Source organism: Cyclopterus lumpus, chromosome 25 (genome assembly GCF_009769545.1).
Source record: "Cyclopterus lumpus isolate fCycLum1 chromosome 25, fCycLum1.pri, whole genome shotgun sequence".
Lineage (NCBI taxonomy): Eukaryota > Metazoa > Chordata > Actinopteri > Perciformes > Cyclopteridae > Cyclopterus > Cyclopterus lumpus.
The window spans coordinates 2,541,767-2,558,104 of NC_046990.1; the positions used below are offsets into that span (position 1 = coordinate 2,541,767).

Consider the following 16,338-nt stretch of genomic DNA (forward strand, 5'->3'; position numbering starts at 1 on the left):
TCTTGAACATTAAAGCGTGTAAACATGCTCTACTACGGTAGTTTTCAAACGGGGGTCCGTGAGATAAAAAAAATAATCCTTTCAAAATTGTTATTTTAAGAAATATTCATGAACTGAATTTGATATATTCTATTTTAAATCAGACACTGACAAAATTACACATATTAAGTCCCAATAAAACTGAATGTTGCGTAACATTACTTGATGCGGTCCTCCGCCGTGCACTGAGGACACGCCTCCTCACAGTAGTGGTAACAGAATGGGTCGTCGTCTTCGATGCTCCATGTGCCGGCCCACTGCGTCACATTAACAGCTGGGTGGCCGCTGGCTGTTGTCAGATCGTCCCCCTTGTCGCCGTTGTAGTTTCCGCAGAGCCCGGCGACGTTACCATAGTAACTGCTGCTGATGGATATCATGAGAAGGGTGGACCAATCAAAAGTAACCTCGATGCCGATATCACTCTGGAGTATGCCTCTGATTCCAGATTCTGTTATGGAGATGCTGCCTTCATCAAGAATGACAGGAAGCGTCCTCTTTATACCATCCACCTAGAGAGAGAGGGGGGGGGGGGGGGGTTAATGAAATCAAATGTTTATTGTTTGATGATGGTTTAGCGCTGCTGCCACTTGCTAATAATATAAGTCAAAAAAAATAAAGTATTTCATTAATAGAAATATCATCAACAGCAATTTTTGGAATTGGTTGTGAAAGAACTAAAAGAAAGGGGCATTTTACACCTCAAAAAGCGGGCTTAAAATAAATTTACGGCATGTTATTAAACCAATCGCACTATATGGTAGTGAAATATGGTATCCTATTAGACAACGTACATTCTTTAATTAGGGAAAATATGCTTCGAGCTGAAGCAGTCTGTTGGAGAACGTGCTCCGCTGTCACAACTGCAATTAGATTTTATAATAAATCACCTCTGGACAGATCCTCCTTCAATTGAACAACATCAATAACCCTTGCACCGCTTTCACTTTATATACACTTAAATACACATCTGCATCTATCTATCTATCTAGCTATCCATATATCTATCTATCTAACTTCATATATCTATTTATCTATCTCTATCTATCTAACTATTCATATATCTATCTATCTATCTAACTATTCATATATCTATCTATCTATCGATCGATCTATCTATCTATCCATATATCTATATATCTATCTATCTATCCATATATCTATCTATCTATCTATCTATCTATTTATCTATCTATCTATCCATATGTCTATCTATCTATCTATCCATATATCTATCTATCTATCCATATATCTATCTATCTATCTATGTATCTATCTATCTATCCATCTATCTATCTATCCATATATCTATCTATATATATATATATATATCTATCTATCCATATATCCACCTATCTATCCATATATCCATCTATCTATCTATCCATATATCTATCTATCTATCCATATATATATATATCCATATATCTATCTATCCATATATCCATCTATCTATCTATCTATCTATCCATATATCTATCTATCTATCTATCCATATGTCTATCTATCTATCTATCTATCTATCTATCTACCTACCTATCTATCTATCTATCCATATGTCTATCTATCTATCTATCTATCTATCTATCTATCTATCCATATATATATCTATCTATCAATCTATCTATCTATCTATCTATCTATCTATCAATCTATCTATCTATCTATCCATATGTCTATCTATCTATCTATCTATCTATCTATCCATATATCTATATATCTATCTATCTATCTATCTATCTATCTATCCATATATCTATCTATCTATCTATCATCTATCTATCCATATATCTATCTATCTATCTATCTATCTATCTATCTATCTATCCATATATCTATCTATCTATCTATCCATATATCTATCTATCTATCTATCCATATATCTATCTATCTATCTATCCATATATCTATCTATCTATCTATCTATCTATCTATCTATATATCCATATATCTATCTATCTATCTATCTATCTATCTATCTATCTATCCATATATCTCTATCTATCTATCCATATATCTATCTATCTATCTATCTATCTATATATCTATCTATACATATATCTATCTATCTATCTATCTATCCATATATCTATCTATCTATCTATCTATCCATATATCTATCTATCTATCTATCTATCTATCTATCTATCTATCTATATATCCATATATCTATCTATCTATCTATCTATCTATCCATATATCTATCTATCTATCTATCTATCTATCTATCCATATATCTATCTATCTATCTATCTATCTATCCATATATCTATCTATCCATATATCTATCTATCTATCCATATATCTATCTATCTATCTATCTATCCATCTATCCATCTATCCATCTATCTATCTATCTTAAAAAACACTTCTCGTAATTGTGTGATTGAAAAAGATTGAACCAGATAACCAGCGTAACTAAGACTTGTGCATGAAAGGTTGTCGGTGTTCCTGTGTATTGAAGTCAGACCCACCAATATGACGCCTCTGTCTTTGTTTGGGAGGGTGATGAGGTGGCCCAGCATCTCCACCGTGGCTGAACGCACAAAGGAGCCTTCAGATTTCCCACGGAGCTCATTCTTGGTGATCACAGTTACCTCTGGCAGGGTGGGGTCAAGACCTTAGGAAGACCGAAAAATTAACGCTAGCAAGACAGAGTGTCAACTTTATAACAACTGGTTTATGTCACATGCGGTCTTGTAGTTTAGAGTTGTCGGCTGGTTGATTGGACATTTTCATCACATAGCACTACATCAGCATCCCTTCCATCTAGAGGTAAAGAAACTGCTACCTTAACAGATGAACAGGTGCTTGTGCAATTCCTGTTTCCAGCGAATGCATCATATAAATCTCTTCCATAACAAATAACGATCACTGCAGCAATGCTAAATGTTCATTTTGTCGTTCATGTAATTTGAATGCTGTGAAATTACGCATTGCTGGTGCACTGGGCTGCAGGTAGGGGTGTGGCTTTATGCTTGTATTGGCGATAACCGAGACATTTAAAGCTATAAGAGGTACTTTCCTTTTGTGTTGATTTTGGCAGTCCCTGTGGAGAAAAGGGGAAGTGGCTCAGAGCACCAGGGTCCCTTTAGAAAACCTCTCATTTCTCGGTGGATCCATGAGGGGATGTCAATGTCCAAGGTAAAGAGAATGTTTGTGATTTGTAGCAAAACATTTGAAAAAACCTGGTCTGTGGTTGTTTGTAATGAGGCCTTTTGATTTCCTTTAAATGAATAAGTTGCAAATGATATATATATATATATATATATATATATATATATATATATATTGTAATGATACTGTATATACTGAGGACCTGCAATATGATGTATTGAGATGTGTCTGGCAGCACCATCCTTCGCAAGATGCGCTGCACTACTTTGGACATAGAGTTGAATTTTATTGTTTCGTATCTCCATGTTGAGGTAAGAGCGAACCTGTGGTGTTGAGGAGGACGTAGGTGCAGGTTCCCTGAAAGGAGTAGCTCAAGTGGTCGAACGTATTGTAGTGCGGGTCGCCGAAGGTCCAGCATAAGGCCTTGGAGTTAGGAACACACACTCCATGGCCTTCTGACACCTCACAGTGCTCCTTCACCCTGCACTTAACCTCAGCACACGGGTCTGGAACAAACACAGTATCAGCATTGGTACATTATTATTTAGAGTTATTTAGAAAATGTATAATTCAAGTTGAGAGATATATTAGTTATACATTTGAACATACAAAACCAAACAAGTCTAAAAAAAAGAAAAGGTACTTTTTCTCTCTCTCTCTCTCTCTTTCTCTTTCTCTCTCTCTCAAATCAAAAGGTTTGCAGTTATCCCAATTTAAATGACTCATCAAATCTCACCCCTCTGTTTTGGTGCGAGTGTGGAGAGTGTTGGAGATCTCAGCCGTAAAGATGCTGGCCTTCTCTCCAGTGTAAATGTCATTACTCGGCTTGTGGTGTTCAAATAGTATTACAAGCCGAGTAATGTAACTACTGAGGTCAGACATCTCTACTGCCGATAGCTCAAACACCCGGCAACTCGCACTAAAACCATCTACATCGATAAATAGAGGACAAAAATATATTTTAGGCTGAGCTGTCACTTTAACAACAGGCCAAAAACACTGGTTGAGAGTTTGAACTGTGTTGCACCCGTCTCCACAGCCAGTGACGCCACACGGCACTGAGCACCCTAGAAGGCCTTTTGTTTGCCTGACATTGTTAGTCTTGCACTTGACTGGTGATTTCAGTATTATTAATAATTCCCCAAACCAACGTAAGAGTGTGTGGCTCTTCGGTTGAGTGCTAAAACCTTTACCTCATTTGTTTCGTGTTTAAATCGGACATATTTTCCGTAACCGTTAAATTAAATCCTTTTTAACTCCACGAGCCACCTTCAAAATAAAAGCATCTCCTCTCAAAACTGGAAACGAGACACATTTTGCTCAAGGCTGTCAAAAACATGCAACAAAAAAAAAAAACATAATTGATTTACAAACAGTTTCCAAAGCCAAAACACAAATTGGGTTACTTACAGAATCACTCGAATGCAAAAATGCACACGTTTGACAAGCCATATAACATTAAAGCTAAGGTTGATAATCTTGAGAAACCAGCGAGAGGATGCCAGATTATTTTAATCTTCCAACCAAAAATCCCAGCTCAGTGTCGCCAACTCTTTTCTAACGAAAGTAGCAGCAGCACTCCATCCAAAAGATTACAGTCACTCAGCAAGTATTTGACCTGTGGGGTAGCAGCCAACGGCTCCATCCCTGTTGCGACATTCCTCATCCGTGTTGCAGCTTGTGGAGCTGCAGCTGAAGTTTCCAGACTGGCAGACACAGCGCTCCGAACAGTCGCCCAGTAATATAGATTTCCCCATCTGAAAGAAGTCACTTACGCATTAGATAGAATGAATGGCGACCAGTATGCTTAACATAGAAGGTCTTGTCAAGATAAACCTTCATATCAATTACGTGTCATATAACCCGGGATCGTTGAATCTTGTTTTTCTAGTGCTATTTGCTTTCAGAACGCAGAACCTACCCAGTTTCCCACCTCACCACATGCCACTGGCACCCCATAATGGTTAGCTTTAAGAATTTCAGGGATAGCCTTTCAATAATTCATGATATTATATAGAAAATTACTTTTTAAATATTTAATTCAATCGCCCAAATATTAGACCCGCACCCAGGTATGTTGTGCCACTGAATTCCGGAGCGCCTTTGGCCAGGACCAACAACAGACTGGTAAGTTACCATATTGTGCTTAATACGCATTACAATGAAGAAGCTGACGTGGACGATAGTGATTACCCCGTAATATTGTCCATGCACCACGCAGCCACATTTCTCTATGGGAACACAGCGGACTCCATCAGACAGGAGGCCGTCGTCACACTGGCAGCCCTCCTGACACACGGGGCAGGGCTCCGACTTCTGCAGAGAGGAGCAGGTGGAGCAGGAGGAGGAGGAGCACAGCTCATAGTGACTTCCTGCTGGACATCTCACAGCTGCAAGACAAAAAGAGCAAGGCCCGGAGGCTCAGTATTGAGGAGGTTTGTTTGGATTTCTGTTGCCTGAAATTCATGAATTGTTCCAGTTTTTAATAATCCACAGGTTGAAGGTTTTTATTTGGCACATTTAAATTATGTTGTGCGTATTAGATTAGCAAAAGATGAACAAAAGATCTCCTGTCCATCATAATATACAACATGGGAGAATAAACACATCCAAACAATACGATAAGCCACATTTAGCAACAGCGAGCATCAGCCAATCGGATGAGACTTACGACAGAAGCTGTCGCTCCTCCATTTGCTTATCTTGGTGCCAGCAAGTTGACAGGCGGTGACATAATTCTGGATGTGACGACACATGATGTCGGCGCCCCTTTTGCCTGTGGACATCTCCCTGTAAATCAAACCTTCATCTAATTACAGCAAACACCAGAAACGGTCATATTACAGAAACCCCTGGTTGGTGAAGGCATTCTGGTTCTGGATCTTATTTTTGCAGTTTTGTCTCCCATTTCTATTATAATAATAACCCTAACCGCAAAAGTTCTCGCAGGGGTTAAGAAACAAACGCCGTCATAGGATCAGACAGCAAATAGCTTATCCAGATTAACTAAACCACTGATTACAGGTAAAACATGTACATCAGTGCTCCTGAAATCTTGTTAAAAATCCCACATCCTTATAGGAAAACAGTGTGGTACATTAGGTTAAGTTTTTAAGTGGAAGCTATGGAATTCAGTATTCAATAATTCTCGGTGGCCTGGCCAGCTGATTGGCCCAGAGTGTCCGGCCGGTGTTAAGACTGCAATATGAAATGTGCAAATATAAGCAAAAACAATACATGGATGCTACAGTCAGATTACTGTTGCTGCATTGAAAAGGGGCTTAGAGACCGGGACTATAAGACAAGGACATCCTACTTCACAATCAAGCTGGAAAAACAGTTGAGGCCTTCACACATCAGTGGCGTGGCAAATACACGAAAATGCTAAATACAAATGCAAATACTTTGCATTAACACTATTCATAATAGTGATTGGTTGATGCCTTTATTTGTGGTGGGAAAGCTCTGGAAAATCCCCCTCGCCTTGGAAAAAAAGGTCCGCTTTTTTTACACCTAATATTCATGGTCTGTCGGAATATATTTAAGAAAAAAAAAAAAATATGTTGAAGTTTGAATTAATCTCATAAAAAAACAAAAAACGCTTCCGTTGTGTAATGCAACACTTCGACATTAGAGATAATTCCTTGCCTGACACAAGCGTCGTAGTCGGCAGTTGGGGACACTGTTGAGTGGCAACCTGCGAATGGGCCCCCCTGGGCTCTGATGATGTCACAGGCCGTTTTAGCCTTATGGCCCATCTGTTCATCCGGCACGGGGCAAGCGCCGGCACCGGCGCCGCAGCTCGTGTCACACACAGTGTCGTCCTCCGTCACGACCCAAGCTGCCGCTGCGGATGCCTGGTTGTCAGACGGCTCTCCGGTGTAGTTGCCGCAGAGGCCGCGTGGCGAGTGGCGATAGGTTGAAGGGATTTGTAGGAACACTCCCGCAACACTGTCGTAGATCAGCTTCAGACCAAAGTCGGTTTCAATGATGATGTGGAGGCCATTTTGATGTGCTCGCACTTGTCCGTCAGGCAGTGACACAGGAAGGGAGACTCTGACGTCATCGACCTGAGACATAGAGGGGTACAACGTATTTCATCACATGAGCTCTGTCTCACCTGAGAAGACGCTGCACATTATGAAGGTGTGTCTGCTCCTGAAGTCTGCTGCCTGGAGCCTCACAGAAATCAAACGTAACCTATTGAGATGTTCAGCGAACGCAGTGTGGTTGACGGTTTCATAACTAGTTCCTTGAAGTAATTTGTATATAAATATTTGATAAAGCCAGCAGAGAAGTGTAACACAGTTCACCCATTAAGAGTTCAAAGGGCTGGTGATTTGAAATCCTTAGAAAAGATCTACATTTAAACCAAATGGACAATAATATCAAGACGTAGCTGTTTTTCCACAAGACCAGAAAACAATGTTCACAAAGTTACCAGATGTGTTTGACATGGCCAACACAACATGTCAGTCGTACCTTGATTTCCCAAACAACCCCGATCTCCATGGTGATTTCCACGTCGTAAACCTTGAGCTCCACACTGCGAGAGACTGTGCCACCCTTACTGGTTTGCTGCTGCACGTGCACAGAGAAGGCTTCCCTCCCTCCTTCCTCCTCCACTTCTGCCAACACGAACAAACAGTTTCCCCACAGAGGAAATGCCTAGAGGATGAAACGGAAGATGTTCAATGTTATGTGAGAACTTGCAGAGTAATTGTTGAAGCTACGAGAGTGGTAAGAGTGAATCGGAGCGGTGACGTTTTGGGGCTGAAACCTCTCTGTGAATCTCTGTGAAGCCGAGGGCAGTTGCACATTCAGTGGATCTGTAGGCTCATCATCACGACAAGCGACACCTGTGTAGCGTTGTTGCTGGTAGCAGATTTAATAAATAATAATTAATTAATATCAAGATATGTAACGATCGTTATTAGTTCATCAAAAAAAAAAAAAAAGACTTAAAGAACATGGAGCCATCAGGCTCATGGTGGTTCATGCTGAGCAAACAGCCCAACAATCTCCTCTCATTGCTCACTGTGTGATCATATGCTACAGTACTGACACCAGATTCATTCATTTTGTTGGGCTTTCGCTTATTCTTTCTTGTTACATCTAAAAGCTGGCAGAGAGGCACATATCCAACAGAATCGGTCTAAAGGCCTCAATCGGAATCCAAGATGGCCGCTTGATGGCAGCCTCGATTTTTTCGCTCGTGTTTTCGCGTTTTTATTTTTGCTCTTGTGTTTTTCACTTCTTTTTGCCTGTTTGTTTAGGTTGCTAGCTCTGTGGTCACAAACACAAGAGTAGCACCTTGAATATATTTAAACACTAACCTCAGAAGAGTAATTAGCCCGCTAGCCCGAAGACTTCCGGGTTTAGTCCAATTGTTGTTTTTGTCCTGCAACTGGAACGGCTGGTCTTCTCACCCCTGGCTGCCACGTCGCTAGCCATCACGAGCCCACCTGTCTACTCTGCCGGGATCTTTCCGTTCCGGTGCGGTGAGCAGACCTGGGTTGGTCTCCGCTAGCCACCACTGCACCAGGTGGACCTCCATTCTCTGGGCAGAATCGTCAGGCTAACGGGCTGGTAGCCCCTCTAGGCTACCACTCTCTCCTCATCGGACTGCTGGCGTCTTCCTGCTGGTATGCTGTGGATCATCTCGCTGATTCTCCTGGGCTGCACATCGCTTCTCATCTCGGGGACGGCGGGCTCTCGGTCACAGGCTGGCGCTAGCTTAATGCTACTACTCCGCCACCGGACCATGCCGCCGCTGTACTCCGCGTCGGAGCTTCGCGGCTTTGATAACCATGTGCGCCCGGACTGTATGGACATTCTGAAACAACATGGAATACTTCGCCAAGGCCATCCTTCACACAGAGGCTCTGGCCGCATGTTCACCTACAACTTCACGTCCCAAAACTCCATCCCATCCCTGTGGTCCTGTCGCAATCGTACTTCCTCGTTACGTCATCACAACAAACCACACGTGAATTGGTCCAATGTCCGTCCTCTTCCTCAGTCCTCACAGCCTATCACAACGCAACGTCACCTGAAACTGGCCTTGCTCAACACCCGCTCACTCAATAACAAAAGCCTCCTTCTGAATGAATTCATAATTGATAGTAATCTTGATTTTCTCTGCCTCACTGAAACATGGCATAAACCCCTGGACTATTTCTCCCTCAACCAGACCACCCCCACAGGATTCACATACACAGATACACCTCGTCCAGAGGGGCGGGGAGGTGGTGTTGCTGCTGTCCACCGGGAGGACATTAAAACAACCACCATTCCCATTCCTGCCATTCATTCTTTTGAACATATTGCCCTCAAACTCTCTGGTCCGACTCCTCTGGTAATTGCTGTTATTTACCGCCCCCCCCAAGCCAAACCCCTCCTTCCTCTCTGACTTCTCTGATTTTCTGACCCAGCTCTGTGCAATTTCACCTGCCGTTCTCCTCCTTGGTGATTTTAACATCCATATTGATGACACGGAATGTAAACCTGCCATAGAATTCCTAGAACTGCTACAATGCTTCAACTTCACACAACATATCAACTTCCCCACTCACAGCCGAGGTCATATCCTGGATTTGGTCTGCTCCACTGGTCTCACAATACTTCAGCTCTCCAGCCTCAACCTCAATATCTCCGACCACCTGGCTATCACCATGGACATCGGCATCCCTATCCCCATCCCAAGAACCAAGCGCAACATATCTTTCAGAAATCTCAAAACTATTTCCCCGACAACTCTTTCAGCCTCTCTTGCCAGTACCATGTCGGCCTCCCCTTTCCCACTGTCTGATAATCCCTCCGATCTCGTAAATTACTACAATAACACACTCTCCTCCTGTCTTGATCAGCTGGCTCCTATTAAAACCCAAACGGTCTCATTCACTCACTCAGCTCCTTGGTATACTCCTGATCTCCACCACATGAAATCCCGTAAGCGCCAGCTTGAAAGACTCTGCAGGAAAACTGGTTTAACAGTCCATCTCCAAGCCCACTCTGACTACCTTCAACAATACAATGACGCTCTCATCTCAGCCCGGACCACCTACTACTCACACCTCATACACGCTGGCTCCTCCAACCCAAAGGCTCTCTTCTCAACAATAAACAAGCTTCTCAAACCCAGGGACAACACCTCCAAATCCTTTACAGTCGACAAGTGCAACTCTTTCCTTTCATTTTTCAATACAAAAATTGATATAATTTACAGCAACCTGAAGACCTCACCCGCACTTTCCATTTCTCCACCCCCTCTCCCCATATTCACCCCTCAGCCCCTTTCTCAGTTCACCCCTGTGTCCCCTTTGGAGCTCTCTTCATTCACAACAGGAATGAGAAGCTCCACCTGTATTCTGGATCCCATACCATCTACTCTCACCAAGGAATGTCTCCCAGCCATTGCTCCACTCATCATAGCAATAATCAACTCCTCCCTCAACTCCGGCTCAGTCCCCGACACACTTAAACTGGCTGCTGTCACCCCCATCCTCAAGAAACCTGGACTCGACCCTGGGACCATGAGCAATTTCCGGCCCATCTCAAATCTTCCCTTCCTGTCAAAAATACTGGAACGTGTCGTCGCTGCACAACTCAAAACCCACCTCATTTCCAACGATCTGTTCGAGCCATTTCAATCTGGTTTCCGCTCACAGCACAGCACCGAAACAGCCCTTCTCAAAGTCACCAATGACCTCCTCCTCTCCTCAGACTCTGGCCACCTCAACATTCTCCTTCTTCTGGATCTCACTGCAGCCTTCGACACCATCAACCACAACATCCTTCTCTCCCGCCTCGAATCGTCCCTCAACATCACCGGAACTGCTCTCTCCTGGCTCAAATCATATCTAACAAACAGACAACAATTTATCAACAACTGCACCTCCTCCACTGCTCCTCTGTCTCAGGGCGTCCCCCAGGGTTCGGTGCTTGGTCCTCTTCTGTTCATCCTCTACCTGCTCCCTCTTGGAAACATCATACGTCATCACGGTCTCCTCTTCCACTGCTACGCTGATGATGTCCAGCTCTACATCTCCACAAAAGCCATTACCACTACTACTCACTCCACTCTGACCAACTGCCTCACTGACATTAAATCATGGATGCAAACCAACTTTCTCAAACTCAACTGTGATAAATCGGATATGATCATCATCGGCCCCAAATCTCTCACCAAAACCAGTCACAACTTCTGCCTCAACCATTGACAACTCCACTCTGTCTCCCTCCCCTCACATCCGCAACCTCGGAGTCATGTTTGACAGCAACCTCTCATTTGAACATCACATCAAACAAATCACCAGAACCTCCTTCTTCCACCTAAAAAACATTGCCCGTCTCCGCCCATCACTTTCCTCATCTGCTGCTGAAACTTTAATCCACGCCTTCATCACCTCCAGAATTGACTATTGCAATAGTATTCTTTATGGCACATCTTCCAAAATCCTAAACAAACTCCAATACATCCAGAACTCTGCTGCTCGCCTGCTCACCCACTCCCGTTCCCGTGATCACATCACCCCTGTTCTCCAGAGCCTTCACTGGCTCCCCGTCCCACAACGGATCCAATACAAAATCCTTCTCCTCACTCACAAAGCCCTCCATAATCAGGCCCCCTCCTACCTCACCAACCTGCTCCACCACCACACTCCATCCCGTCGCGCCGCTACTCTGATGCCAATCTCCTGTCCATCCCACATAGGACCAAGCACCGGACGTGGGGTGACAGAGCCTTCTCCATATCTGCCCCCTCCCTCTGGAACTCTCTTCCCAAACTCATCCGAGACTGCACTGATCTTTCGTTATTCAAATCGCAAATCAAAACCCACCTGTTCAGAACTGCTTTTAATGTGTGATTGTTTGTTTTTTTGTTTTCTTATCAGGGTCCGAGCGACTCAAAGTCCCTATTTATTTGTTTTATTTGTTTTACCTGTATTTTAGATATTCTTATTTATTTATTTTTAGCTTTTAGGATGTTTTAATTATGTGAAGTGTCTTTGAGTATTATGAAAAGCGCTATATAAATTAAATGCATTATTATTATTATCCATCCATCCATTTCCATCCCAACCAGTCGGGTCGCGGTGGCAGCAGAGACCCAGCAGGCCGACCCAGGCTTCTCTCACCAGCAACATTTTCCAGCTCATTCTGGGGGATCCCGAGGCGTTCCCAGGCCAGCTGGGAGATATACCTCCAACGTGCCTCCTGCCGATGCCCCCCCTCCTCTCTTCCTCCTTCTGTTTCATGGATTGTGGAGGTCTGGATCTTGGTCCATGCCTACTACTAATTATTCATACATTTCTGTCATATTCATTGAATGTGTTGTAACTCTGTAACTTTGTTCATCTGTCCACATGACATCGATTGCTTCTGTCCATCCGGGGAGAGGGATCCTCCTCTGTTTCTTCACTTTTTTCCCTGTGAAAGGTTTTTTTTCTATTATTTGGGAGTTTTTCCTGATCCGATGTGAGGTCAAAGGTCAGGGATGTCATATGTGCACAGATTGTAAAGCCCTCTGAGGGGAGTTTGTAATTTGTGATTTTGGGCTATACAAAATAAACTGAATTGAATTGAATTGAACGTGTTCTGGGTCTTCCCCCTAACCCTAACCCTTCTCAGCTGCCTCTTCACCAAGGCGGTCCGGTGCAGCGCCTGTTTTACTGCTGCAGGTCCATCTCCCGCTCCATCTTACCCTCACTCGTGACCAAGACCCCGAGATACTTGAACTACTTCGCTTTCGGTAGGCACTCCGTCCCCACCTGGAGGGAGCAATCCACCGGTTTCCTGCAGAGCACCATGGCCTCAGATTTGGAGGTGCTAACTCTCATAATAATCATCCTAATAGTTAAATTATGATTTATAAAGCCATAAATTAGTATAAAAGAATGATGGTACTCAGCTTACGGCACAAGACACCATTAGTTTAACCAACAGAATTTAACATAAGATTCAATTTAGGACAGCACCCAATTTTGGAAAAATAGGGAAAACGTTTACTTAATTAAATCTTAATCTCATAAAAGATGCATATATGAAAATCCTACCCAATGATTAATATAAAAGAATAGGCCTATTTATTTGTAATGAGTCATAATATGAGTTATAACAAATTTAAATTGACCAAAATAGAAACTAATTTACTGAGAGATGTGGATTATATCACAAGCAGTCATAGAATAGGGAAAGGTCAATTGTATTGGTTAAATTTGTGTTATTGACATTTCAGTTTGATCAGTTTTCTGTGGATGTTCTTCAGCAGCCTTGCAAGTCCTGGCTCACAATGGTGGGGGATATGTATGAATTGCAGTGCATTACTATTTTACGTACAAACAGGGAATGTGAGCACCCTAAATATTGATATATGGCTGCAATAAGCTTATATGAGCAGATATATTCAGATGTGTTATTAATAACATTTTCTATATGTGTTTTTAAAATGATGTGGTACACATTTCTTGTAAAAAAAAACAAAGGAAGTGTCAAAGACAAAACCATAGCTCATTACTGTTAGATTTGGACATATTTATAAACATGACTGACCAACTGTGAGAATGGAGGACCGACATTAAACGTGTACTTACGTTGTTTGTCATTAAATAGATAGTAATGATAAAAGTATAACATGTTTTATCTATAAAATCATCTATTTCATCAATAAAATATTTTTTTTAGAGATTAAATAAATTAGACACATTGTGTAAGTTTGTTCACCTGTCCGTCAAAAGACCTGATGATCCTGACCCCGCTCACGGAGCAGGAACCAATGCTGCTGGGAGAACAGGAGGCCACGCCCCCTTTCACAACACACATCTCATTGGTCGAACAGCGGAATTTCCCATCACACTGTATGTGTCCACCTTCTGAACACACACAACGGGTGTCACATGACCCTTCTGGGTAGAACACCTGAGAATAGAGGAGACATATCATCAGCAATAGTAGTAGCGGTGGCACAAGAAGTAACAACGTCAGTAACAGAAGCCGTCGAGGCGGCACGTGACACCTGCAGGTCGTACCTGTCCGGTTTGATAATACTGTCCTCCCTCCTGACACCCACACTCTGCTAGAGGTACACACTTGTCGTTACTCAGCAGGAAGCCGTCGTCGCACACGCAGCCTTCTGTGCAGTGCGCGTTCTCGTCACAGCCTGCTGGGGATGTCGGGCCGCTGCAGGTCAGCGGGCAGGGGGGCCCACACAGCTCGTAGTGACTGTTGGCGCCGCACAATGGAGCTGGCAGAGAGATGCTCAGTCAGGATGACAGTGATGTGATCATCATGCACCTCACAGACATTACCGACACGCTTGGGACCATTGGGGACGTCTGGCGTCACCACTCAGTCAAACAAGAACATCTCCTTCTGTTTCATGGATTGGAGGTCCATTCATACATTGTCATATTCATTGAATGTGTGTAACTCTGTAATGCTGTTCATTCAGTACACATGACATCTATTGCTTCTGTCCATCCGGGGAGAGGGATCCTCATCTGTTGCTCTCCTGAAGGTTTCTTCCCTTTTTTCCCTGTGAAAGGTTATTTTTGGGGAGTTTTTCCTGATCTGATGTGAGGTCAAAGGTCAAGGATGTCGTATGTGTACAGATTGTAAAGCCCTCTGAGGATAATTTGTAATTTGTGATATTAGGCGATGCGAAATCAACTGATAGTCTGAATTCCGATAAAGTTTCTCTTGGGTGGATGGCTGGGTGGATGGGCAGTGTAATTCTCAAGTGTGTGTGTGTGTGTGTGTGTGTGTGTGTGTGTGTATATGTGTCTTACGACAAAATTCTTTGGTTCTCCAAATCCCCACTTTCGCTGCCGCCCCTTGACAAGAGGTGCTGAAAGCTGATAGGCTGTTGCATAGGGCGGAGACGTGGCCTCGATACACGCACAAATCGAAGACACAGTCTGTGAGGAAGGAGGTGTGGTCCAGTATGCTGTGACACTGTCTGTACGGGCAGAGATGGAGAAGGCCACAGTCTGTATAGACACCATTTAATAAACAACCCTGGGTTTGTCTTCTACTGGACATGGATCACATCTGACCTCACTAGTTTGTCCTTAAAGCCCAACCCAACAGCATGGGGTACCAACCCAACAGCATGCAGTACCTACCCAACAGCATGCGGTACCAACCCAACAGTTGGTACCAACCCAACAGCATGCGGTACCTACCCAATAGCATGCGGTACCTACCCAACAGCATGGGGTACCAACCCAACAGCATGCGGTACCAACCCAACAGCATGCGGTACCAACCCAACAGTTGGTACCAACCCAACAGCATGCAGTACCAACCCAACAGCATGGGGTACCAACCCAACAGCTGGTACCAACCCAACAGCATGGGGTACCAACCCAACAGCATGCGGTACCAACCCAACAGTTGGTACCAACCCAACAGCATGCAGTACCAACCCAACAGCATGCGGTACCAACCCAACAGCATGGGGTACCAACCCAACAGCATGCAGTACCTACCCAACAGCATGCGGTACCAACCCAACAGCATGGGGTACCAACCCAACAGCATGCGGTACCAACCCAACAGCATGGGGTACCAACCCAACAGCATGCGGTACCTACCCAACAGCATGGGGTACCAACCCAACAGTTGGTACCAACCCAACAGCATGCGGTACCAAACCAACAGCTGGTACCAACCCAACAGCATGCAGTACCTACCCAACAACTTGCGGTACCAACCCAACAGCATGCGGTACCTACCCAACAGCATGCAGTACCTACCCAACAGCATGCGGTACCAACCCAACAGCTGGTACCAACCCAACAGCATGCGGTACCTACCCAACAGCATGCAGTACCAACCCAACAGCTAGTACCAACCCAACAGCATGCGGTACCAACCCAACAGCTGGTACCCACCCAACAGCATGCGGTACCAACCCAACAGCATGCGGTACCAAATCAACAGCTGGTACCAACCCAACAGCATGCAGTACCTACCCAACAGCATGCGGTACCAACCCAACAGCATGGGGTACCAACCCAACAGCATGCGGTACCAACCCAACAGCATGGGGTACCAACCCAACAGCATGCGGTACCTACCCAACAGCATGGGGTACCAACCCAACAGTTGGTACCCACCCAACAGCATGCGGTACCAACCCAACAGCATGCGGTACCAAACCAACAGCTGGTACCAACCCAA

General features: G+C 43.8%; 1 protein-coding gene across 1 annotated transcript in view; it reads right to left on the reverse strand.

The window, feature by feature from the left end:
• LOC117728105 (IgGFc-binding protein-like) overlaps positions 1-16,338 on the reverse strand; it is a 35,062-nt gene that overhangs the window by 7,241 nt on the left and 11,483 nt on the right. The window contains exons 17-27 of the mRNA XM_034528829.1: positions 14,943-15,112; positions 14,184-14,398; positions 13,879-14,073; positions 7,636-7,821; positions 6,802-7,223; positions 5,825-5,943; positions 5,347-5,543; positions 4,772-4,910; positions 3,477-3,659; positions 2,511-2,656; positions 202-548 (exon numbers count right to left, since the gene is read on the reverse strand). Coding sequence (XP_034384720.1) covers positions 202-548; positions 2,511-2,656; positions 3,477-3,659; positions 4,772-4,910; positions 5,347-5,543; positions 5,825-5,943; positions 6,802-7,223; positions 7,636-7,821; positions 13,879-14,073; positions 14,184-14,398; positions 14,943-15,112 — 2,319 coding nt within the window. The remainder of the gene's footprint in view (positions 1-201; positions 549-2,510; positions 2,657-3,476; positions 3,660-4,771; positions 4,911-5,346; positions 5,544-5,824; positions 5,944-6,801; positions 7,224-7,635; positions 7,822-13,878; positions 14,074-14,183; positions 14,399-14,942; positions 15,113-16,338) is intronic.